Genomic DNA, 25,927 nt, shown 5'->3' on the forward strand with positions numbered 1-25,927 from the left:
GCCAGGAAGCGCAGCCCGGACGCCGGGATAAAGCTCCGCCCGGATCTGGGCGCGGGGACGCAGGCTCTCGCGAAGCGCTTCCGGCGTGGGCCGTCAGGCGCATGCGCGCGGGGGCCGGCATCAGCTGATCCAGTGCTGCCGCTGCGGGAGAGAGAAGCGCTGCGGGTGTGCCGGCGCCGGCCGTAGGTGAGGCGTCTCGCCTTCCTTTTTCCTAGTCCTGTTCTGCTGCTCCCTCTTTTCCCGAGGCGCGCCCGGCACCTGCCCTCCCTTCCACCCGGCGTGTCGGGCTTAAGAGGAGCGGGGATCGTCTTCATTCTCCCTCTCGGCCGTTACCTGCTGGGAGGGGCGGCGGTCGCCTCGCGGAGCCGCCCTCTGAGGGAGCTCGCACGGTCCCCAATGGCCGCCCCTGCCTCGCGGCGCACTGCGGGGTGGGGAGAGGAGGCGGCAGGGCCCGTGGAGTGCCGTGCAGAGCGGGTGTCTGCTTGGCGACGACCGGGATTCTGGGCTGCTGGCCTTCATCTCCCGCCCCAGGGGCGCCGTGAGAGCAGAAGGCTGCGCGGAGGGCGGCCGTGCCTGCTGCCTGTTCGGCTCCGACCGAAGCCAGTAAGGCTCTGTGCTGCGTGCCGTTGTCCGCATGGAGCCGATCCCCAGCGGGAGAGCCCGCTGACGGCGGCCGTGCTCCTCCCGGTCCTGTTCCTCGGGGACAAAAGGCCTGGAAAGCGAATCAGTCCCCTGAGTAGGTTTTTCCCCGACTAAGAAACCTGCTGGGCGCTCTGAAAGGTGACCAACGAGAGTCTGCAGAACCCGTGACAAAGAGATGACAGTGGCTGGGTTTCTGTGTCGGGTCACTCCACTGCCTTGGGTGAGTGGAACAGAATCTTTCTGTGCCTTGGCTGTAAACCTTGCTGCTCATTCACTGCAGGGCATGAACAGGAACGCTGCTACTGGCTTCTGACCACAACTCTTCCATAGCAAAAGGGCGTACCTGTTATTTTGTAGTTGAAAATACCAATGGCGAATCAAATGTGTTTCCTATGAGTGTAAGCAATGACAAAATTCTAATGTAGATGAGGTGTTCCAAACACATAAAATTCACTTAAAGGCGAGAAAGAAATTTTGCATGACTGGGTTCTGAATTTATACACATTACAGGTAGCTGTGACTTCAAAGTGTGACGTGCATGTATTAAGATCTATCCATTCAATGCAGTTGCCCAAAGTGATTTCTTCCAAATTTTACTAGTTTTGTCAGACTTTACATTCCAGCTAGGAATAAAAGCAATTTGGTGATAGTTTTATTCATTGTAACACAATACTTTAGCAAAGTACATTGGCTATTTGATCTAGCACGGTATTTCAAATGCTAATACTACTTGATGAAGTGGAAAAGGAGAAAACCTGCTGACAGCGTGCTTGAGGTGGTTAGAAGCCCATCCATTTGTAGCACCCCAGCAAGAACACGCAAAGCGTAAATTGGCATTTGCAAATAGAAGTTTGAATAACTGACAGATCCTCAACATATTTTAAGCTGCTGTATTTGTGCAGACTTTGGCACTCTGCAGGTCTGCAGCAGCTGAATGTTTGGCTCGTCTATACATTACTTTTTGATGAGTAGCAAGCATAAATATTTAATAGTATCTACACTTTATTATTTTCTACTGAAGACTATGTGAAGTGAGATCAATGTCAAGAGGTCTTCAGATTACCAAAAATATTGCAGATTATTTTTGCTGTGTTTGTCAGTTTATTATATCAAGCCTTTTTGAAAAGAGTTTTTCTCTCTTATGTGGGGAAGAAATAGTATTAATTCAATAATCAGAGGACAAATCATGGCATTAAAAAATGATAAACTATCATGGACATCAACCTGAGAGGATGAGGAAGGAGAAATTAAGACAATGCTGGAAAATGACTGCTGGCATCAGCTGACTGACTGGGGGTTGAAGTCTTGTGTTGCAATAGTAACACAAGATCTTTGTTTCCTGTAAATGCAGCCTTTCCATTTTCCAAATCAATAACTATTTTCTACAGATAGTGCTACTATTGGAGTTCAGCCATGAACAGTCAGTACTACTTGCTGAATTTTTACACATCATTAGCTTAAGTTTAGCTTTTATTTTGGTCTTAGTATGGATTAATTTCAGTTCACACTTACAAAGTCCGCAGGCTTCAGTGTGCTTCTGTTGTGTAAATTTTTTCCCAATGTGACTGTGTGCATTTGTCTTTCAGACATGTGTGGGTGCTGGTATTACACGTTGTCATCCAAAGCTGCTATAGAGCAGTAAATTACTAGATGATTCCCCTGGAGATACATTTAGAGGCACTACAATTCACCTCTTGTGTTTTGATACCATAATACTGTCTCTTTGAGTTCTTGAGCCCTGAAAATTTCTACTGACATTTTTTCCCCTCGTGCTTTTAAATATCTTGCTTGTGAACTAAAGCTGTGTTCCTGATTGGACATACCTGGCCTTTTAAAAAGAGGAAAAGGATTACAGGATAAACTTAGTTGATATCTTTGTTTACTCTTAGGTTGACCAAAAAATATTGCATGCTGTTGCTTGGCGAGTAATAGCCACTCTTTTTCATTCTTTGTGTTTTCTAGAAAAATCTACATTGCCTGGAATTGAAATATGTTTTCTTTCCTCCATACTTGTATCATTGATCGCAAAGAAAAGCGGGGGTTTTGGGACTTGGAAATATTGAGGTATCTTTGAACAATGGTATCCACATGATTTTTTTAGACTGGAACTATATCAAGGAAAACTGATGATGTAGTCAACGGTGGAATATCATGCTTGTTCACTCTTGCTCACTATCTTAGAACATGTGACTTCTTTAGCCTTCCAGCTGGACAGAGAAAAACAGGGATCTACTCCAGCAGAGGAAGCAGAATTAATCTAAACTTTTCAACCTCATCTTTTTGTACAGGTGAATCCAGTAATCGCCTAAAAGTCCAACATGCAAAACTGGCTTAGACTGGATCTTCTGGTTGTCATTGTTGTGCCTTCTTTCACGTTCTGAAAAGATTTTTTTGTTTTTTTTGTGTTCACTTCTTCCTCTGCTTTGAAAGTGGATAGCTAAGCTTATACTAAATTCTTGGGTTTGGTCATATCTCATGACTGTTTTTAGTTTGGTTACTGTATTTCATCTATGCATTTATTTCTTCTGCTTTTATGAAATTCTCCCAAAGTTGAGCACCCCCACTTCTTAGAAAGATTGACTATTTGCTGTTAACTTTTTAGACTTCCATATATGATATGGCTGCAATAACAAGCTTTGCCTTATAATGCCTGTCTTTACTGAAATGATACACATACACTTACTCTGAAAACTGGTAAGATACATAAGGATAAATCCAGAAAGTCATAGTTTAATAGACTTTACTCCTATCATGCAATGAAATGACAGATGAAGATCAGTTTTAGCTGCTGAATTTTATTTTCTTGGTTCATCAACTTGATTACACATGAACTCCTCTTGTAACAGTAAATTTCAGCGTCACTGCTCATTCTCTTCAGAAAGAATTTGTCTGACAGTCATCTAATACATGCATGGTGGCTGTTGACAGTTCTTTAGTTTTATTGTAGTTTACAGCGTTTTAGATAGTCTGTTGTGACTGTCTTAAAATGTTCACATCAGAAGTAATCAGGAAGTACTAAAACTAGTATGGGAAGCTGCCATTGTGGCTGCATTTTTATAGCACTGTGCTTTCTGCATTACCAGCCTGACATCTCTTTAATCCTGAGAAGAATAATTTTGAAGACCATTGCTACCTCAGTGAGCTAAGACTCATCCTGCTAAACTGTTAAATAAACTAAAACATCTGCCAAAAATAGAACCATTGCAGATGTTCCCGGGGGTATCTCTGTAATGTAAAAGTCATCTTTGTCTTTTTTAATCAGTTGAAGCTCAGTCATATTGTAAGAATTCTCATGGCCAAGTTGAAATGTTGGTGCACAGGTGGGTTTTGGCTGAACCCACTAACTCCTTCTGTTAGACATCAACCCAAGAAAAATGCTAAAATCTGCAACGTGAAGGCACCGTGTTCCCCTTGCTGTGTTCCGTTTGCAGGATGCTATAAGCTATGCTTGCTTGCTGGAGTGGTTTGTTGTTTGAGACTATGTAAAAGATATATTGTATGAATGTCTGTGCTGCTGGTCTGCATTCTGTGCCATATGCATGAAGATCGGTCCTGTTGTGGTTGGGATGGTTGGGTGTGATGAGGGATAGAAAGGTTTTGGAAAGGCTATAGACAGAAAAACTGTGCCTTTGTTAGAATCATTTATTATAGCTGGAGAAAAGCTTTCAGGTATGTGGGTTTCCTTTAACAGCCTGAAGAATTATTTTACTTTAATATTCTAGCAAAGAAATTGCATCATCCAAGAAGTTCAGATAGTGGGACAAATATTTGGTCCTTCTCATTGTTAGACTATATAATTCTTTTGTTTCTTGCTATGAAAGTAATTAAAAAGCAGCTCTTTTGGGGAAAAAAAAAGTGGTATTTCTGGCTAAATGCAGATAACATTGGTAAGGACTTCTAAAAAGGAAATTCTATTATGTGATTTTCCTCTAGGTCCTGGAAATCTTGAGGGTTTCATTATTGCGAGTTAAATTTGCATCACCTGGTAGATATTCAGACAACCATCACAAATATGTTGTTTAAGCAATGTTAAAATTTAGTATGTTGGAGAGGCTCTGGCTATTCTGAAGAAGCTGTAAATACTTTAGGTAATTGAACATAAAATCTCCACATGTGGCTTAACTTGCTTTAAAACATAAAGATGAAGTTTTCCAGTACAGGAAAAGTCAACTTCAGCTTATTTTCCTTTTACTGGAATCCAGTGCCAGTATGTGTGTTGTGATTCCAACCATGTGTTTCATTATACCAAGGTGCCGTAAAAGAGTTCTTCTATCTGCTAGGGGTTTTAGATCTTTCATAAAGACTTTAATGCAAACTTACTCCTGGTTCAACTCTTTAAACTAGTCTCCAAACCTCCCATCATAAACTGAAGATTCCATAGTATTCCAACTTTAAAGACTGCTCTAAAAGTTAACTGTGATGATTAAATGGTTAAATGCTTATTCCAAAGTTGTGCATAGTATTTTGGCTTTTACATTTTGCAACAAGGGGTTAGACAGCGGTGAGGCTTGTAGAGGAGCCGATGTGTTTTAATGAGCACGTATCACTAATATGTTTCTGCATGTAAAACTGAGCTTGACTTACAAATCTAGCAATAGTTGTTTTATGAAATTGCACACCTTCTGTCTCTTAAGATAAGAATCTTCAACTATTCAGAAGTTACTCTACTGAACTATCATAATGTTTGCTGCTATAATTGCTTACAGCTTTGTGCTTGTCTCATTTTGACATTTGTCATCTTAAGGGTTAGACTGACAAAAACTCTTTCAAGTACCAATGCCAAATGCACCTAAAAGTAGAGTGACTTTTATTTCATAAAAGCAAGGGTGGATTTTAGCTTTGCAGTAATGTTAGCGAGGTTAATTAAAATGTTGCTCATCTAGAGGAAATGACTGTTGTGCTAAGCAAATGGCTGCAGAACTTTTCAACCCTTACAGCTAGCTGACAGGACCAGGACAAAAAAAACCCAGAAGGCTGCTGTGAGACACAGAAATTAAGATTATATTGGTATTCTGTGTTATGGCTTGGATCTCAGTTGCATTAAATGTTTCTTTTGTACGAAAGTCTATCAAACCAAAGAAGAAGGATGTACAGCAGGCTGAAATGGATGGCAAATTTTTCACAGTAGGAAACTTTTGAAGCAGTGTAGCAACTAAGAAATAAGGAGAGACTCATCCATTACCACTTCTAGAGCTCTACCGGAAAACTCTTCTGAGCTGAGAGGAAAGAATTGGTGTAGAAAACCCTATTATGGAAAACTCTGTAGCATATAATCAGTCAGCTGATGAAGATTTTTTTTTCACACAGACACAGTGGCTTTCTGTAGCGAGAGAAGTATCTTAATGGAGAAAACTATGATTTTTACCAACTCTGGATAACATGGCAACCACATTTGAAATTAGAAGGCTGGTTATCTACTAAGCTGATCAGATCTTCAGTGGTTCAAAGTAGTTATGCAATGAATGCATTCCCAACCTTTCTGTCTAGTTTTGTCACTGCTGCTGGCTTCCTGGTTGTGTTCAAATACAACTTTTTTTCTAGTCCTGTTCTGGACTAACTAAAGAAATCTCCCAAGCTTCTGAATTAAAACCTGGATGCTTGAATAACAATTTGTGGTGGTGGTACTTCTTGCACGGACAGACTTCACACCTCATCTCTGTGGTAGAAGGGAGTCTCTTATGTTCTATATGTGTACTAAATGTATTTTTTATACATTTAGCTTGTGTGCAAGGTATGATGTCTGTTTGAAGTATCAGGCTTGTATGTGTTGCCATACCCACAGCTAAGTCCCCATCTGTTTTGACTAAGAGGGTAGCAGGATCTTTTGATGGGCTTCATGAATTGCCATGTTGCACAGTCCTACTTCGTTGCCATTGTGTGGTGTACTGACAGTGACAGCATAATTCTATTTCCTTTTTTTTTTTACTACACCTGGATACACCATGCACGTGCTGAGCAGCAAGCCTCATGTGAGAGGAAGGAGCTTTATAGTACCCAAGAAACAAGTTGTGCAAAAGATGAATTGTCTTGTGTGGTTGCAGGTGGATCCACAGTATGTAGCTGAGCATCACTTGATCAGATTCCTGACCTGTTAAGAGCAGAGGTAGCATAAAAGTGCCCTATGGCAACTGGAACTGTATGAACAATTAAATGAAAGAGCGTCCATATTGTTGAGTTTAAGAAACAGTCATACTTGTAACTCCACACTTATGGCAAGAAGATTGGTACAGTTAGCTTCTCAATGTCTGTCTGAAGAGAAGAACATCATTGTTTTGAGCACAAGAGGTGACTCCTGCCTGTTTTCCTTAGAGTGCAGATGATACAAAGTTGGAAGGTTTTTCATGTAGTAGAGGGCTATACTGCTATGCAGAGGGACCTTGACAGACTGGAAAAATAGGCTAACAGGAATCTCATGAACGTTGACAAAGAGAAATTCCAAGTCTTGCACCTGGGGAGGAATAACTGCATGCCCTGCTACAGGCTGGGGACTGGCTGACTCTAAAGTGGCTTTGCTGAAAAGGACTAGAGGTCTTGGTGGACATGAAGTTGAACACGAGCTGTCAATGTATCTTTGTGACAAAGGCAGCCAGCATGACCCCCAGCTGCATTAGGAATAATGCTATTGGCAGGTTCAAGGAGGTGGTTTTTCCCCTCGGTTAAGCTCTGGGGAAACCACATCTGGAGTGCTATGTCTGATTCTGGTTCTCCAGCAGAAGGCAGGCATGGTTTAATGCAATGGGTTGCAAAAAGGGCAACAAGGACTGTTGAGCATTGGGAGATATAAGGAGAAGGTGAGAGAGCTGGGTTTGTATAGCCTCAGGAAGAGAAGGCTCAGAGAAACTTACTATAAATTATATAAATACCTAATGAGAGGGAGCAAACAGGATGGAGACAGACTCTTCTCAGTGTTATCTGGTGAAATGAGAAGCAGCAATGGGCTCAAACTGAAATACAGGAAATTCCCTTTAAACATAAGTACGCTTTTTCCTTTAAGTGTAACTGAACATTGGAATAAGGTTGTCTGGAGAGTTGTGTGGTCTCCATCCTTGGAACTAATCAAAACCCAGCTGGACATGGCCCTGAGCAGCCTGCTGTAGCTTGGTTTGAGTGAGAAGTTGGAACTAGCTGATCTCCAAAGGTGCCTTCCAACCTCAACAATTCTGTTGTTTGGTGATGGAGAAATCTGGAGTAATTTTCCCTGATGTGTTATTATTATTATGTGTTATAAAATTATAACTCTGCATGGTATGAAGGAGCAGATTTCTTGAGAATACTATTTGGCTTTCCTTCCAAGTGACCTGTGTTAGAGTTCTGGATATGCTGTTTCTTTTGGGACAATATCCCAGACTCTAGATGCAGAAATGCTGCTGAACTTCTGCATTTGTCTAGTAGTTTAGGTGCTGTATTTTTTTAATATTTCCTCTTAAGAATGTCATCTGTTATAAGGGGAAGTATAAAGTGTCCAAGTTAGAGTAAATCTATGGCAGTCATTATTCTATTATTTATGAAGCACTTGCAACACATCCTTGTACAGCTGGACAGTGGGCCTTATGCGCTGTACCAAAGCCTACTCAGGTGAACACAGTAAATATTGACAGTCTTGATTCTAAAGCAAGACTCAAATGTGATGCTGATTGTCTGGGCTAGGTTATGATCTTTACTGTCCTGTGACAGCTAGGTTTTTACTGAGAAGGAGGGATTTTCTTGGAAGACTTTATTTGGCTACTTCTTATTGTGTATGCCTATTAATTTTTCCTGGATATTGAATGTAAGAGTTTATATTCTGACTCAATGTTTTTGCCTTAGGAAGTCCAAACACTTTATATTCTGTTCCAGATAGAGTAAAATCTATTACCTTAGCTTGAAGTTACTCCAGCAGAATGAATCCTAGCACTGGTGACTTATTAATGTAATGCCGCTACTTCTGAATTGCTGGTCATGTGTTATTTCTTACCATTTATGATTTAAGCTTTTGTGCTGATTTGATGTATTGCTAATCCTAAAACTTGCAAAGATAGTCTTGAGAAGTTGTGAAGACTGCAGGTAACTCTTCAACTGATATAGCTTTTTGGGGGAGAGCCCCCATAGCTACTTGTCTTCTGTAAAACATACAGGACAATGTCAGGCCCTGTCAATCTTTGACAATCCATTCTAGCAGCTGCCACTCTAGATGGCACATCAGCCTGCTTTGCTAAGGTATTGGATGTTGTGCAGTTGCATCAATGCCTCCACTACCTAGAGGAAGGGTTTTTTATATTAGCAGTAGTGAGCCCCACAAGACTTGCTATTTTGACAAGAATCAATGCTGGTTCTACATACTCAGGCAATTAGTATTGCAGTGTCTTCGTTGCCTCCCTGTGCAGTCTGTTGTTAAATGGTGGTTCTGTTGAGCTCTTCCAGAACAGAGCATGCACTGGCATGGATCTATTGCATGAGAGGACTAGTAGGTAAACGGTTTCCAGCAAAAAGCGCGCATCTTTCTTTCAAGGATTTGTATGTAGTAGTATGTACTGCTTGGGACATAGGGATTATTTGCTTTGTAGGAGCTCCTTAATGTGAACACTGAATGCTGCTTTTAATTTCTTATGCTTGGTCCTGTGCAGTAAGAAGGGCGCAGATGGGAGTTCAGCTGGGCTTTAGGTGGCTTGATTTGCTATTGCGGCAATCCTCAGTACTGGTGGGAGAGAGAGAGACTGATGACTCATCAAGTCAGGTGGTTATGCCTCTGCTGTGTGTCAGAAATTTCTTTCCCCTCTGCAGCAGGCTTTCTCATCCCTCTGTGTAGGGGCACTAGAAGGACAATTATTTCCTAAGTGCTTAACTGCTGAATTCTGGCTTTGCTTCCATTGGTCCTGTGGATTTTTGTTCCTGTTTCTGCAAAAGAAGGTAAGAATCTGTGTTTATATAATAAAATAGTCATGGATTTTTTTCCTTGCTGTAAGAATGATCCTTCTAAAAATCTCACTAGAGTCTTAATTTTGAAGAGATCTTTGTGGTAAGGCAGTTTGTCCTGTAAATTCTGGGTCTGATCAAGTATTTGAAGCAAAAATAGGGAACTGTAATAGAAAACAGGTTTCTCCAGCATTGTAGGCATGATAGTTATGTTTTTTGGGGTTATGCTGTAGCCAGATTGCTGTGCTGGGGTGAAATCAAGATAGAAAACTCTGGTCATTAGCTCTTTCCTGTTTAATTTTGACTATAAAATTACTTTAATAATTGACGTATCAGTCAGAGGTGGTTCTGCAGCAAGTAATATTTTGATTTCTGGCACTGTTAGGCAGAATATGACCATGTTAGAGCTTAGAAGCACATTTAAAATCAATCGTTGAACTGTTTAAGATTCTTCCTCATCTCCGGTTTATAAGTTATAAAGGGTACAAGATGCGTCTTTGCTCGTAAGATAATTAAAATTAAGATAACACCCTGTGCAGATGTGCTAATGGAGTTTTGTAGGAGTGGATTGCATATTGTGCCTGTGTTGGCAAGAGGACTCTGAAAGGCTACAGGAGCTCAGTAGATTTCCAAAATGGCTTAGCTACCCTGGCTTCCTTGGTAAGTACATACTGTCTGCACACACATGATGTTATGTTTAGCAAATTCTGGTGTGCTTTAGGGAATTTCATTTTATCTGAGTACTAAAAATGAAGACGTTTAACAGTGCATGTAGGTAAGGCATTTCTGCCCTCAAGGACTTTTCCATTTCAAATGAAAATCTGTAATGCTAATATGTAAGCACAAGCAAACTGTGCAGTGACAAATAACAGATTTTTTCTTTTTTTTATAAATTAATTTGTATTCAGTGCTAAAAGATTTGTAACCCCTTAAAAACGAGGTCAGCTTGGCTGGGTGGGTACTGGCTTTTTAGATTTTCTGTACTTTGGAGGTGTATAGGAGAGGAAAGGTGAGGAAGAATTCACCACATCTTTTACACTTGGACTAGTTAATAGGTATGTGTTTAAAAGCAGTTGGTGCAGATGCTAAAGATAAGGACAGAGACACGGTTTATTGATGTGTTGCTAGGTGGCCTAGTGGAGGAAACTTTTTTAGTTGGCTTGTCTAGTAATTTGGGAAGGTGGCTGTAGGAAGAGAGAGGGAGCAGAGCAGCCACAGGAACAAGAAAGGTACATGCCTGGTGTCAGGATGTTGATGTTTTAATGGCAGAATGACTGTTCTGAGGTTCTTGTTTTTGTCCCTAAAAGATAAATGACCTGCAGATTTTGGGTATGAAGAAAAGTTAATTTAAATTGAAACTGGACAGTGTTATTCCTGCTTTTCCTTGTTTTTGTAAATTGACTCTTTCATATGGGTCTTTTTACTGTCTAGCTGCTAAACGGTGTCACTAGTTCAGCTATGAGAATTTGGTTTAGCGCTCTCTTTTTTGTGCTTCTGTATAACATTTTGGTAGTAGGACTCTAGAGATTGTTCTGTATGGTGTGTTTAAGTAAATGTTTGGGGTGGATTTATGAGACAATCTGTTTTTTCTGTATGAACAGTAATTGTGCTTGAGTTTTGCAACGTTTTAGTTGTTAAAAGCAAATGAGGTAGTTATGTTAGTCTGATCAGAACCAGCTCTTACCAGCTTCTCAGGAACTGCAGAATGCTTTGCAAGGACCTCCCCTTTGCTACTTGTCAGAAGAGGTTTTTGAGAAATAATCAGTCAAATAAAAATTATCTTCTGGGCCTAAATGACAGGCAGCTTAAAGGATAAACCATTGTTGTAGAGAGTTGAGGGGTCTGACAGATATCTGACTTAACCTTTGAGCTTGAGAGCAGCTAGCAGTTCCACTCCAGGGTGGTGGTGACTGAGTCATGATCAACTGTTGGGGTGGCTGTTGTGAAATGAGTCAATGGTAGCCATGTTACACAATCCACTCCAACAGGACACGGAGTCTGGAAGAAGCTATTCATTCAGGATGAACAAGAGTTTGGAATCGTTGGAGATCCTTTTCTTATAGAGCAGGGATACCATTTCAAAACATTTATGTTGGTAAGGGGGAGAGGATTTGTAAAGTATTAAAAAGCTGGAAAACAATCATAAGATTTTAAGAATAGCAAATGTCACCTACCTACTGCTTCTGAAGAACAGGCTGGAAAGCATCCTTTGGTGATGGCAGAAGGGGTTGCAATGTAGTTGTCTTCCTCATTGTATATAGGGCAGGTATTCAAGCCTGAGTGTACCTCTGAATTTGCTACCTTGCAGAAGATGCCAGGTTAGGTTAAGTTTCTTGCAAGGACTCTTGAGTGTCAACAGGTGCCTCACATAGTTCGTGTTACTGAACCATGGGATTTGCTGGATAGACTTGTTGATAGGCAGAAAGCATTATATGCTGGGGCTACCTTACTGTACCTTTCACCAGTGCTGTACCCTAAATGTATCGATAGAGTAGAAATTAGTAAAGACTTGCCTTACAGTTCTGTACTGATAATCAGTTTCCCAGGTAACGCAAAGCATGGTAAGGGCTGACAAAGCAAAACTATTAAATATTCTTATCAGCACCAGAAGCAGGACAGCCCAACTGTCGATTACAGGACAAACAGGGATCAAGGAGGCCTGTTTTCTAAGACAACTTTTCTTGTGCCAGTTGTTTAGATTCTCTAAACAGTTACTGACAACAGATGTTGGTGTTTAACTGTTGCAAGTTGGGTTTTCTGGCCATTATTTAGCACAATTCTAGTATAACACTCCATGGGTTTCACTGAGAGCAAGAATGCATAATACGTAGCTGTGAGGCATATGGAGAGGGCCTGCATGTTTGCGTGCTGGTGCTTGTGAAAATGTATGTTTCGTTCTCTGGACACTCTGATTCAGCAGCCTGACATAGCAAAACCCAGAATTTTCACAATTAATATTTGTAGTATTGCCTTTTAGAGACTGGTGGCAGTAGAGCAGCCCCAGAATATTCTCTTGCTCTGTCTGCATATAGTAGCTTGGAAATCACTCAGAATCATGGAAAACTCTGAGTTTTGAAGAAGAGTAGATAAAATATGAAAGACAGAAGAGGTTCTCCATTGTTTAAGCATCCTGTTATTGGGCTTGAAAGTAGTCCAGGGATGTTTGGGCATTTTTTGAGTGTGACTGTTTCACTCAGTGGTATTTTGTGGAACATACTGTGGAGTGATGTTCTACCCTTGTGTTTCTGTTAGCTATTTTGTTTGTTTAAGTGAGTTACTTTTTAACTTTTTATAGCTTTAAAATTGTTGTGGTTAAGGTGCTCCAGGCTGTATGAGTTCAGAATTCTTCAGTTCAGAATTCTTTCTAGCTGAAAACAAGGAGAGCGCAGAGGGGAGGAAGGGGACGAAGCTAATACACGTGTGTATTCTTCAGAACTGACTTTTTATTCCTTCTATACAGTTGAACAGGCAAAATGGACTTCACCAAGCTACCAAAAATCCGTGATGAGGACAGAGAGGCTTTTGTTGGCTATGTTTATGGAGTCTCAGGACCTGGTAGGTATTATTTCGTAAAGCAAATAATGGGTTCTGTTTCATCTAGTGTCTTGTTGATCTTTTTCACTTGAAAGTGGAGAAGTATAGTAGAACTCTGGGTGGGGCTTTTTCTGTTTTTGTGAGAGGGCTTTTTAAGGAAGATCACTGACTTAGTCTGATAAAATATTAAGAAATATAATAACAAGATGTTACTGCTAATTAATCATACTTAAAGATGTAATCAGCAGAAGCAGGCTGATGAAGAATAATAATAAAAACAGAAGGTTGTAAACTTTCTGGATTAGATAAAGCCACTTGGTCAGAAATCTGCAGACCTAACATATTAAGCTTCTCTAAAAACATGTGAGATGCACAGTCCATTCTCACTGAATTGCAGTTTGACACTGTGCTTTCCAAAATACTCAGTCCCCTGCCAATGTCAAGCTGTTCTGTGTTACTGCACCACAGGCTGGAGGACCTCAGTGAGGAATTGCAAGGGTCAGGGAAGGTGGCACAGTGTGGTGGTAGTGCAAGTGTGAGAAGGAGGACTCTTCTTTATCAGCTTGAATAGTTTCTTTAGGGTCTGACAGTAACCGTTTTTGAATATGTGCAGACTCTACCAGCTTTTCTGCTCTCTCCTGCATTCTCTTTAAGAGGTTAAGAATGGGAATATGAGAACAGAAAGATAGAATGTATTTTTGTTAATGTAGTTTATTTGATGAATAAGAAGCTCCTTTGGCTTTTGTCTACCTAAATAAATATCTGTTCTTTAACTGCCAATTCCTTAACTACAGAAGTGATACTTTAAAACAATTTTAAACGGATACAACTTTCATAAGCAGTGGAAAATGTATTTTTGTGCAAATATGTGAACCCTGTGTGCACAATTGATATTATAATATAGAAGATAAATTTTGTCCTAAAGCAGCTGGGCCTCTTGTATGACCTGCTGAAATCTAACTCAGAACATTATGAGGTTTCAGGCCCAAAATGTGCTTTAAAACAGTCGTGATGTGTTGAAAATTAATTTAAGTTGCCCAAAGGTATGCATCACTTTTCTACAAAATAAAATATCAAAATAATTGTTTCCTTCAAAGCTTTGTAGGCATCTGCTGCTCTGGATACAATGGTATGTATTGCCTTTAGTCGGTGCCTTGTCTTGATCTACACATGGAAATTGGTATGGGAGCATCCAGATGCTACCAAGGTAGACAGGAGTTTTAGTCACTTAAACCTGTGGCTGGGGACCAGCATTTTCATGTAATTATCAGGTATCTGCTGAACTTTTGCCATTTTCTTGTATGTTTTAATTTAGTCAGATGGGAATGTGGCCCAGCTACCTGAAAGGAGGAAGTGTCTATTAAACTTGTCTGTCAAAGTTCACTGCATCTCTAAAACCCTAAACGTGTCAAACCCTAAACCTGTCAAGATAGATAAGAGAAATTATGGCATGAATTGTTTGTGAACTACCACATTCTGATAGTGTCCTCTTATTGAGCATAAAGGAACAGTGTGAAAAGTATAGGGAAACATTTTCTTCTGGCTTTTAAACAAGAAATATGGGGATTTGTGGCAGCCAGGTTATCCCTTTTGTGAAATCAAGAATGCACTTTTGATTTGGGTGAATGCTAGGCTTATGCTGTGTAGTTCTTACTAACTTCTGATGAATAAATTTCCTGAGCTACAGGAAAAACATTCACCTGTGTGACTGTCTTTTACAGTGGTCACAGCGTGCAACATGGCAGGTGCTGCTATGTACGAACTGGTACGAGTAGGCCACAGTGAACTGGTGGGGGAGATTATCCGACTGGAAGGTGACCTGGCAACAGTCCAGGTGTATGAAGAAACATGTATCCTTTTCACTGATCCCTTTGGTCTGCCAGGCTGCACAGTCTAGAACACAGTGGTGATTAGGGTGAAGATGGTGACCAAAGCTACTGGGACCAGCACCCAATATTTCATCTGCCAGCAGGACATCTGTTCTGCACATCTTTTGTAAATTCTGATGGTTTTGAGGTAAATTTTACCTTGTTTGGCTGTGTACTGAGACTTTTAAGTGAAAATGAACTAATGTATACCTTAGAATTTAAGTACATTTTAATTTAAATATTACAGTTCTTTAAGGAAGGTCAAAAAAGTTGTGCTCTCTAACAAATTCTGAAGCAAAAAGTTAGATATTTCATAATATTGTCTGACTTTAACAGTCAAACCTGTTTTCTAGGTTTGAAGATTTAAGAAATGCCTGACACTGTCATCCTGCTGCCTGGCACTCCAGTAAACTTATCTGTATAGCTGGCTTGAACTAATGATCATAAAGCAAAATATTGACCCTCTAGTTTGCCTCACTGGAGGGTGAGCAACTTTGTTGCTATGGCAATTTCAACTTGTGTTCATTATAAAGCCTACATACTTGTCAAATGATTGTGTGTAATACAGTAATAAAAATATTACCTTAAACTCAGAAAGGTGGTTTAAGAGTATGATGTTGTGAATGTGATGCCTTCTGCCCTATATCCCTTTCTCTGGATTAACTTTTCCTCAGCAAATCTTTAGCTGGTGTCTCTGTAGGAGATCCTGTACTCCGTACTGGCAAACCCCTGTCAGTGGAACTAGGACCTGGCATTATGGGAGCTATTTTTGATGGTATCCAGAGGCCTCTCTTGGACATCAGCACTCTGACCAAAAGTATCTATATCCCCAGAGGTGTCAATGTGTCAGCTTTGAGCCGAGATGTCAAATGGGACTTTACACCTTCCAAAAATCTGCGGGTAGGTTCTGACAAGCCTGTCTTCCCCTCTTGTTCCTCTACTCCCAGAGCTTGGAGCTGGAGCAGAGTGCCAAGGCTGTGACTGCTGGGAGCTATGGTTAATGCTGCAATAAGTTTGCGAAAAAGGGTGCTAGGAGGCAGTAGTGATGTATGAGACTGGACAGGGATCACCAAAATTTACTTCATGTGGCTTACTGTGTGTTGCTGCATATGAGAAACTTGTAAAGTTTTTATGTATTTACAAAACCCTAAAGAACTTAGTGAAATTGCACTAAGCATTAGCAAGAACAAGTGTTACCTGAGCAAAAAGAATAACTGCAGGACATGTTTTGTGAATGGTGAAGATAGCCTCAAAGCTGGAAAATGTCAAGGCTTTAGCCCTAGTCATCTTCTTTTCCCCAGCCTTGCAGGTTAACATATGCTTGCATTTCTCTACTGAACAAATTAAACTGAGAGGCATGAAAGAAATGAGGAAAATTCCTTGCATCAGTCAGTAACTGCTACTGTCTGAGGCTTCAAAGGCACCTGAACCCAGATAGTGTTGCTAGCAATGTGCTGTTAGTGTAATGAGTTATGTAAATGGGCTACTGTGCTGTAACAACGCATTTATAAAGGCAGTAATCACAGTGCTAGACTTAATAGCTGTAGTTATTTTATACAGTTCTTTGACAAGATTCTTTTTAAAACTGGAGTTCTCACTTCTGACTAATAGACTTGTTTTGATTTTAGGTTGGCAGCCACATCACTGGTGGAGATATTTATGGTGTGGTGAATGAAAACTCCCTTATCAAACACAAGATCATGCTGCCCCCACGGAACAGGGGTACAGTTACATACATTGCTCCGCCAGGAAACTATGACACTTCAGTAAGTCTCCCAAACAGAAAATGCTGGTATATTCCATGTCTCTTTCATAGATTGATGTACTCTTTCTGTTCTGCATGATGCAAACTAGAAAGTGTTTCATGCAACAAGATGTCTGAGTTAATGATTGCTTTTGCTACCCTGCCTGCAGGGATGATGTGATTATCTTATGCAGTAGTTGTCTGTGCATATGACTTGCCAGTGACACTTCAGTGTGCTGTGTTTGACCTCTGGATATCTACAGTATCTTATGAATATGTGAAATTCAGTTGCTCTTCAAAAGCATAATTTGAGTTGAAGCCACATCTTGCACTTTTTTTTCCCCAGTAGCATTGTAAATAAGGGAAAGAACCTTCCCTCTAGAGGGGCTGATAGTGTGTTGGGGTTCTGAGAAGTCTGTGGTGGTATCAAATACGTAGTTGAGATGAGAATTTGTGTGCTGGTCCAGTGTGCAACTGTTTGCTTACTTGAGATGTCTGGTGCTCCCTGGTAGGATGTTGTCTTAGAGCTGGAGTTTGAGGGCGTGAAGGAGAAGTTCACTATGGTCCAGGTCTGGCCTGTACGTCAAGTCCGTCCTGTTACGGAGAAGTTACCAGCCAATCATCCTTTATTAACTGGCCAACGGGTCCTAGATGCCCTCTTCCCGTAAGTACTACTCTTTATTTTCTAGTATGTAACAAATCTCTATTTTGTGAGGGAAGTGGAGGAGGAGGTGTTAATTTTTTTTTAAGGTCAGACAGACCCCAAGCTTTCAATATGCATCACAGCATCATCTCAAAAAATCTTTAGCTGAATTCCTCATATTTGTATATTTGACAGGAGAACCTACTAGTGGAAAAAGAAAGAGAAGTTTAACAAGACAGTTCTAGTGCATTAATCTAGAAAAGCATAAATTTAAAATAATCATGGCAAATCTACAGAAAGGTTAGAACTTTCATGCTTAATATCTCCATTTGAACACATAAGTAGGATCTCGTTCCATGGTCTTGCGAATGCATAGTTCCCAGTGATTTTGTGGTCACTACTTACGAAGACTGTTGCACTTAACTGTAACACAAAATGCTCCTTTAAGTAGCTAACTTTCAAGACACTTAATTCAGTAATTTTGGTCCTAACATATTGCTGTTTATTCTCATAGTACACAGCTAAGTACAGTTATTCTTTTCCTAGTATTTGCATTCCATCAGTGCTTCCAGCTGTGAAAACTGCTATGTTTCAACCCTGTAAGTCTAGCTGTTGTAGCAGCATAACTCATGTACTTCAAGAGCAGCAAAGGAAAAGGGTACTTTATTCCCTCAGTCTTTTGTTTTGGTGAAATACCTATGCGCTTCTTACCCAGAACACTGAATGTGATTCCTGTTGCTCTGCTTTTAATTAGTGAGTTTTTAAAAAAACACGTTCTAGGATTGGAGAGAGCTGGATTTGAGTTCCTTGCAAATCAGAGTCCTTTTTCTTTATTCAGGTGTGTACAAGGGGGTACAACAGCGATTCCTGGGGCATTCGGTTGTGGGAAGACTGTGATCTCACAGTCTCTCTCAAAATACTCCAACAGTGATGTCATCATTTATGTAGGCTGTGGAGAACGAGGAAATGAAATGTCTGAAGTACTGAGAGATTTCCCTGAGGTTAGTATGGAGAATTCATGGAGAGTAAACCTTCTTGGCAAGATTTGCTATTGTACTGGCATTATAACTGAATAAAATAGCATATTGGTAGAGTGACTTGAAATGATCTTCTTGCCTCCCTGCTATAAGTTCTGACTCTAGTAGGAAAAAACCCCTTTGGCTTGTTCAGGAATAATTTCAGTGGCTCTTCATCTGAACTAGTTTTTGGGTGTACCTTCTAACTTGTTTAAAATCAAGCCAAAATGAATGCCAGGATGTAATTTAGCGTGGTTATAAGCACCTTACCTTTCACTGGTAATGTCTTTTAAAGTAACTGTGCATAGCTAATGCAGTATCTGTATTTGCAGGGTGCAGAGTGGTGATACAAACAGTTACCAGATATTAGTTTGACATGTTAGGCTTTGGAATACCTTCTGAAGGAAGTAGAAAATTCCTGGATTAAAAAAAGAAAGGTGCCACAGGTTTACCAGTCCTTCTACCTGTTGTTATATGTTAGTGAAATGGTTGTGGCACACTCTTCTGTAAAATATGGGAAAGAAGCCAAATAGTCTGAACAGTTGTGTTGAAACTCCACTGTCAAAAATAAGCAGTAAAAGGCTTGGGCATGTTGACTGATTACAAGATGAGAAAGTCAAGCTGAGGTGGCCATGAAAAAAGTAAATGTCAAGATACTCAAATGTCAGGATATGTATTCTGTTGTTCAGGTGCTTCTGAGGCTTCACTTGGGCAGTTTTATGTCCAGCCGTCAAAGACAAACAGGTATCAGTGTAGGTGGGAAAGCAAGCTCTCAGATTCCTGATGGGCTTATGGCAGGAGGCTGATTTTTGGCTTTTCCAGCATAGTAAACTGAGAGAAGATAACGTACCTCCTGATGTGGTGGATTTGTCATTAGTCATTTGAATGGAATCAATAGGGTTTTGCTAGTTGCAGAAGATGAGATGAAGCTGAGGCATGTATGTTAAAAGTTAAACTGTGTACAGTCCAGAAGGCAAACCAGCAGCATCCTGAAAGCTTGAATCTAGCCTCTGGTCTTGGTAGAGTAGCTCTGAGGAGAGTGTCCTGATACAAGGCAAGTAATACAGTAAAAAACAATCAACAACAACAAAAAACATACTTCTGTTACATTTTTTTATTTTCTTGCTTTTTAGTTAACAATGGAAGTTGATGGAAAGGTAGAAAGCATCATGAAGAGAACAGCTCTGGTAGCAAATACCTCCAACATGCCTGTGGCTGCCAGGGAAGCCTCTATCTATACTGGTAAGATTTACAGGAGGATGGAAAAGACCCTGTGTCAAGCAAGCCATCATGCTCTAGTATTTTCATTTCCAAGAAACCTCCTTAGTTTTGGGAGCCAGCCCTTTTGGGCCTTGTTTGCCTTGAATTTGGCTTGCTTATATATAATCACAATTTCTGAATATTGAGTAAATTTTGCTTTTGAAATGAACTTACTGCACCAGCTCTCATATGTTTTTCTCGATGTGTTGTGTAAGCTTTTGTTTGTGAATAGCGTTTTGCTGATAAGTACAGCCACTCAATGCACAGGAATAGTATTCTCTTGAGTTGGCAGGCTAGTCTTCTTTCCTTTACAGCCCCTTCGAGGTGTTTTTTAGATTCTTTTTTTGTAAAAAGTTGACAGATAATTAAGATAAAAGATGACCTTTCCTCACTGTTGTATTCTGGTAGTTTGAAAGGAAAGGAGACATTTTACAGTAAGAAAAGGCTTTGTTCATGGCTTCAATGAGGCAAAGAGTAGCATCACTGACATTGCCATGTCTCCTCAAAGAAATACACAGGGACATAAGATGAGACAAAATGGGGAGAATGAGAAGAAATAAACAGCAGCAGTAACAACAAAAGATGGCAAGGACATGATCTTATGAGAAGGAGGAGTAATTTTCAGTATTTATTGCCATCAGAATGGTTTATTTGCATCTTAGTGACAAGATACAAGCATAGAATTCCTTTCTGAACTGTATCCTGCAGCACACTGTCTTTGTTCTAGGAATCACCCTTTCTGAGTATTTCCGGGACATGGGCTACCATGTCAGTATGATGGCAGACTCTACTTCCCGATGGGCTGAGGCCCTCAGAGAAATTTCAGGGCGACTGGCTGAAATGCCAGCTGGTGAGTAGTCTTTTCTCAGTCCAGTCTTGTAAATGCATCCTTTAAACTCTGAACCTTTAACACAGTTTCTGTGTGTTGGTATTTGCAGACAGTGGTTATCCAGCCTACCTTGGTGCCCGTCTAGCCTCGTTCTATGAGCGAGCTGGCAGAGTGAAGTGTCTGGGAAATCCTGAAAGGGAAGGCAGTGTCAGCATTGTTGGAGCGTGAGTGTTGCATTTATTTGCTTTGCATTGGCTGCAGTTCTTCCTCTGTGTTTTTGTATGTCAAAGTACCTATTTTTTTGGAAAAAAGAAGGTCTTGTTGCTCTGTGCAGCTGCAGAACTAAAATATGTGAATGAGCAGGTAGATATTTAGTCTCTGTTCACCCTCAACTACCATTAAATTTTGCGTGGGGGCAGAAAGAATGAGTGTAGACAGGTAGTTCTGTGAGGTGTGGAATCGCAGTCACTTGCAGCGATTGGAGGAAACAGCTCAGAAAAGAATGTCATTAGAGCCATTGCTGAAAAGGACGTCAAACCACACTCAGCAGGAAAGAAGGGAGAGTTAAAGCAGCAGTGTGTGCACTTCAGGGCATAATGAATTGTGATTCGCTTGCTTAGATAGAGTAGAGCAACGTAACTCAAGCTCCAATGGTCTGTGAAAAGCAGAAATCCCCAGACATTCTTCTAGTCTATAATGATTTGTATATCATAATGTGGGCAAAGTGAATTTCCGCCCTGACACATTTTCAGGAGAGCCTCTAGCATCTGCAAGAGTACCTAGAGTCTCTTTTTTGCTCTGCTTAGTTCTGCTGTCCACAACATACATACACAAATGCATTGTTCTTTTGAGGCCGGAAGATAATTTTTTAATCTCTGGGAAGGTATGTATTAGGATTTCAAGCCCAAATGAAGTTGAAGTGGTTATTGGATAGGTGAATATCTGCAATAATTTCAAACTGGGATATTGTTTTCTGTAGAGTAATTATTGCACTGTGTTTCAAGGTGTCCCATCAGCACACTTGCTGAATCTGTTCCAGTTGAGAGAGGTTTGATAATCCAAGTTGGAGTTAGTGCAAAAGTGACTGAAATTGTGCCTTGATACTATCAGTTACTGATATAACTATATTTCTTAGTATGCTTAATATTACACCTGTGTGGATATGCATTAAACATTTTCTGAAGTGGAAGCTTGCGATCTGTTGATTACTTGAAATTATGTTGACTTTTCTGGTTTCTATTGATCACTGTGCTATGAAGTCATACATTCGCTACTTCAGTTCAGTCTGTGAAAACAATTGTGATAACTTCTCCTTCTCTCTTCCTGCTCAGTGTGTCTCCCCCAGGTGGTGACTTCTCTGATCCTGTCACATCTGCTACTCTGGGTATTGTTCAGGTATGTCCCACGATGTTGCATCTTTTCTGTTCACTTTGTTAGACTCAGTGATTGTGCTTCAGTGCATTTGTGCCAGTGGCTGAAGTGTGAGTTCCAATTTGACACAAGCAGCTTTGTAGGGTGCTTTGGAAAATGCTCTAACAGTGTAAAAGGTGACCTTGATCTCTGAACTGACATGTTTGAGATCCCTTTGGAAGAGGGAGCGAAGGCAGCAATTCCTTCCAACACTGACTGCTCAGGCACATCCGTGTGCTTCCTGATCACTGCCCTTTGGGCTGCACTTTAAATGTGGCTACTCTCAACTGATGTGGAATGTGAACCACTCTTAATAGGTGCATTGAAACCATGAAAAAATTCTCAGCGCTGCTGACAGGGAGAAGAACATTTTGCAACTGATTGCCCAGGCCTCTTTTGAGAAAAGGAGTTATGTCTAATAGAGGTCCGCTTAATTTGACTCCAGTATTGTTATTATGGTTGACTTCTCCCTTATGAGGAGTCTCAAGCTGGTAAGTCTGAACTTAGCATAAAAGGTGTATCATAAGGTGTATCATCTTTTGAGAACTGTATTTGAAAGTCACTCCTGTAGTTAAACTAACATAAGGAAGGCCGCCTTCTTCATTCTCAGGCTTTCATGTTAGCTTTTGCCGTGCTGCATGTGCTCAGACTTCCTTTTTGTATTGTTGTGGTTTTTGGTGGTGGTGGTTTTTGTTGTTGTTTATTTTTGTTCTTTGGGGGTGGGGGGCTGTGGGTTCTTTTTTTGTTGTTTTGCCTTCAATTATTTTGGTTCATCCTTTATTTGGATCATTGGTTGATCTTTCTGGCTTCTGACAGGTTTTCTGGGGCCTGGATAAGAAGCTGGCACAACGCAAACACTTCCCCTCTGTCAACTGGCTGATCAGTTACAGCAAATACACACGTGCCCTGGATGAGTACTATGACAAGCATTTTACAGAGTTTGTCCCTCTCAGGACAAAGGCCAAAGAGATCCTACAGGAAGAAGAAGACCTTGCAGAGATTGTGCAGCTTGTGGGGAAGGTGAGTAATCAACTGTGAGGAAATACGGTGTCAGTGATCCATCCTCCATTTCCTTACTGCTAGTGCAGGCTTGTGACCATGTCTTAGACCAGACTTGATGGATACTCTGTTGTGCAAAAAAGGCAAATGGTGACTGGGAGATGTCAGACTTTCCTGCCTCTAACTGTGCTTTATTCCAACTTTCTTACATACTGTTTGATTTCTAATGATAAGTATTATCTTAGATTTGACAAACCTTGGTTTGATGCTACTTTTCTCATGTAAATTAGATTGCAGGGCATCTAATGCTGGCATTAAGGAACTTCACCTTCTTCAGTGTTGTCATCCTGCTGAAGTGCCCTTTGTTGCAAGCTACAATAGTTCTCCATTGGAAGTAATCTTTGTAAGAGAAAGTATGCAAACTGATCTTTGCTGTTCAAGTAATCTGAAGGGTTAAAATTTATTAGAAATCATGTTGCCAGCTGCAGAACAGAGGTGTTGGCATTTACAAGCTGGCCTGTAGAAACAGAAGTGATGTCTGCTTTTTCTAAAAACTGATGATTACCTATTTTCTCAGAGGAAACCTGTGACATAACATGTGGCTCTATTTTACAGGCATGCTTTAATTTCCTTTGTTCACTGTTTTGGGAGAGAAGGCTGAATTTGGACAGGAAAATTTCCCTTGAGAACTCTCAAAAGGGACCCAGTGAAAACTCTGTGTTTCATCTTAGTACTGTCAATATAATAATTGACAGGTGCCTAGCACATACTTGACAGTAATTTAATCCTGTGATATTTGGATGAGCTGTTCTGATTTACAAGGTGGTAGTGGTGTGTGGTAACATATATTAACTACAGTTATTCGGAGGAAGTTTGTTCCTGATGTTCTCCCTACTCATAAATGTTCCAGCCCAATCAAGATGAGGCCCTTCACTCTGTCTTGCCTAGCAGATCTCTCTTCTCTAGATGTGTCTTCAAAGAAAAGGAAACGTGATCTTAGGGCTTTCTGCGGTTTCCTATTTAGAAAAACATGTTCTAAAAGACTAGTTTACAAAACAGGGTAGAATCCATTCCTTGGGGGGTTGTGGCTTTCCTGTGGAGTATGACAGGCATTGTCATCAACTTCTTTTCTTGAATGCCAGACAGGGAAAGCCCATGGGTAGCTGTGGAGACTAGTATCAAATCCGTAAGATTAATTGTTGGTCTAGCATGCTGAGACCTGGCTTTTCTTCCATGGACATAAGAACTGAGGAAGGTGAAAATTAATTTACCTCTTTATGTAGGAAGGTGTTGTTTCAATGTATGTCATAGCAGAGCTGTGTGCATTTTCTGTGTCTAGTGGCTTTTCTGTTATCTTAAAGGAAACTTCCTTTCCATTGTTTATCATCAGATGGACTACAGTGGACTTATGGACTGTTTGTCCCATCTTTATTTGACTATCAATTTAATTGGCTGTTCTGCAGCAGGTAGTAAGAAATACCCAAAAGGCAGAATTCTGTTGGAAGCTGTCTTAAGAGGGTGGGAAGAAAACACGTACTGAAAGAGAACTGTTCTTGGCCAGTACATGCTCTGTCCTCATGGACTTGAGTACTAAACTAACAGCATACATTACTTTTCTAGGCTTCCTTGGCAGAAACAGATAAAATTACCTTGGAGGTTGCAAAGCTGATAAAAGATGACTTCTTGCAACAGAATGGTTATACACCTTATGACAGGTAAGATCTGACTGGCCACTCTGCCCTCTTGGTCCTGTGGAGTCTGGATTTAGATGGCTGTTTTACTTGGAAACCAATCACTGCAGAAATTAATTTTACTCACCATAAACAAATGGAAGAACTGCACTTAGGGAGGCCGTCAGTGTATTCACATTGTCTTACCCCAGGCATGCAGACCTTTTCCAAATGCAGTCACATCCTTTGAGTTTCTCAGGCCTTCATCTGTTGTTCACTTAGCCAATATTTCTGCAATAATATGTCCTTTTCTCCTCTGGAGGAGGAGAGGACCACTGTGTTTTCACAGACAACACCCGAAGTCTTCCTTTTTGTTCTAACAGTGCATGGATGACTGCAAGAATCTGTTTTCAGTTACTGTTCCATACTACTTGAGTACCTTACTGGATCTTTTCCCTAGTGCAGTAATTATTACCCCTGCCCGCTTTGCTTCTTTCCATGCTATCCTTGTGTTTTAACAGCTTGACAAGGGGCCTTTTGTGCTTCGTTTCGTTCTCCAGGCCCAGTAGGTCTTGAAATACTTAATCACCAAAGATACATCATTCTGTAATGGCGTATACCTTTGATTAGGTTACTAGGGCAGGTATGCTTGTATGCATTAGGGAAGCGCAGGAAGTAGCACGATGTCATGTATAAATAATAAGGAGGTATGTTCCATGGCATTCATTTACCCATTAAAAATTGAGCTTTTTGTGTGTGTGGAGTGCTCTTGTCGTAGAAACACTCCCTTTCCTGTGAGCAAATAACTTGCAGAGCTGTCAGGTCATCCCAGGCTCCGTGCAGGAAGGCTGTTCCCATGATGGACAAAAGAGGGAGGAGGAATTCCATTAGCTGCTCTGGTGTTTTCCATTTCTTGTTAGCATTGGCACAGATTGAAATGTGAGACTTGTACAGTGATGGTTCCTGTATTCTCCTGTTTTGCCCTGTGTTTGAGTGCTGTTTCAGAAGCCTCACTCAGGATGATTCTCTTAGCCTATGATTCACCTATTGAAACATGTGGGACCTATTAGAAGGGGTCTCTCTCCTTTGATGGCCTGTATCAAAAATACCTGGAGTAGAGCAGGCTAGCACTTTTTCTTTCAGGTGAGAATTCAGTTTGTTGTGAAGGCAGGAGCAGAGGTTTGTCCTGCTCACTATTCCAAAATGTCTGACAGATCTTCTGTTCCATCAGGTTCTGCCCTTTCTACAAAACTGTGGGAATGCTTTCCAATATGATTGCATTTTATGATATGGCACGCCGTGCTGTAGAAACCACAGCCCAGAGCGACAATAAGATCACGTGGTCCATCATCCGAGAGAACATGAGTGAAATTCTCTACAGACTTACCTCCATGAAATTCAAGGTATGTTTGTAAGGAAC

General features: G+C 40.7%; 1 protein-coding gene across 4 annotated transcripts in view; it reads left to right on the plus strand.

Moving 5' to 3' along the window:
- Positions 1-33: 33 nt before the first annotated feature.
- The window catches only part of ATP6V1A (ATPase H+ transporting V1 subunit A), a 30,095-nt gene continuing 4,201 nt past the window's right edge, over positions 34-25,927 (plus strand). The window contains exons 1-14 of one of the 4 annotated variants that reach the window (XM_065851737.2): positions 34-186; positions 12,995-13,089; positions 14,790-14,918; positions 15,622-15,836; positions 16,565-16,702; positions 17,193-17,344; positions 18,162-18,324; positions 19,473-19,581; positions 20,327-20,449; positions 20,538-20,652; positions 21,760-21,823; positions 22,655-22,858; positions 24,458-24,552; positions 25,739-25,910. In XM_065851737.2, the coding sequence (XP_065707809.2) occupies positions 13,008-13,089; positions 14,790-14,918; positions 15,622-15,836; positions 16,565-16,702; positions 17,193-17,344; positions 18,162-18,324; positions 19,473-19,581; positions 20,327-20,449; positions 20,538-20,652; positions 21,760-21,823; positions 22,655-22,858; positions 24,458-24,552; positions 25,739-25,910 (1,761 nt within the window). In that variant the 5' untranslated portion in view covers positions 34-186; positions 12,995-13,007. Of the gene's footprint in view, positions 187-667; positions 863-7,988; positions 9,529-9,587; positions 10,195-12,994; positions 13,090-14,789; positions 14,919-15,621; positions 15,837-16,564; positions 16,703-17,192; positions 17,345-18,161; positions 18,325-19,472; positions 19,582-20,326; positions 20,450-20,537; positions 20,653-21,759; positions 21,824-22,654; positions 22,859-24,457; positions 24,553-25,738; positions 25,911-25,927 lie in introns of those variants that run through there. The other 3 variants (XM_071814280.1, XM_071814272.1, XM_071814268.1) reach the window with 3 other exon arrangements.

This window comes from Patagioenas fasciata, chromosome 1, assembly GCF_037038585.1.
Source record: "Patagioenas fasciata isolate bPatFas1 chromosome 1, bPatFas1.hap1, whole genome shotgun sequence".
Classification (NCBI taxonomy): domain Eukaryota; kingdom Metazoa; phylum Chordata; class Aves; order Columbiformes; family Columbidae; genus Patagioenas; species Patagioenas fasciata.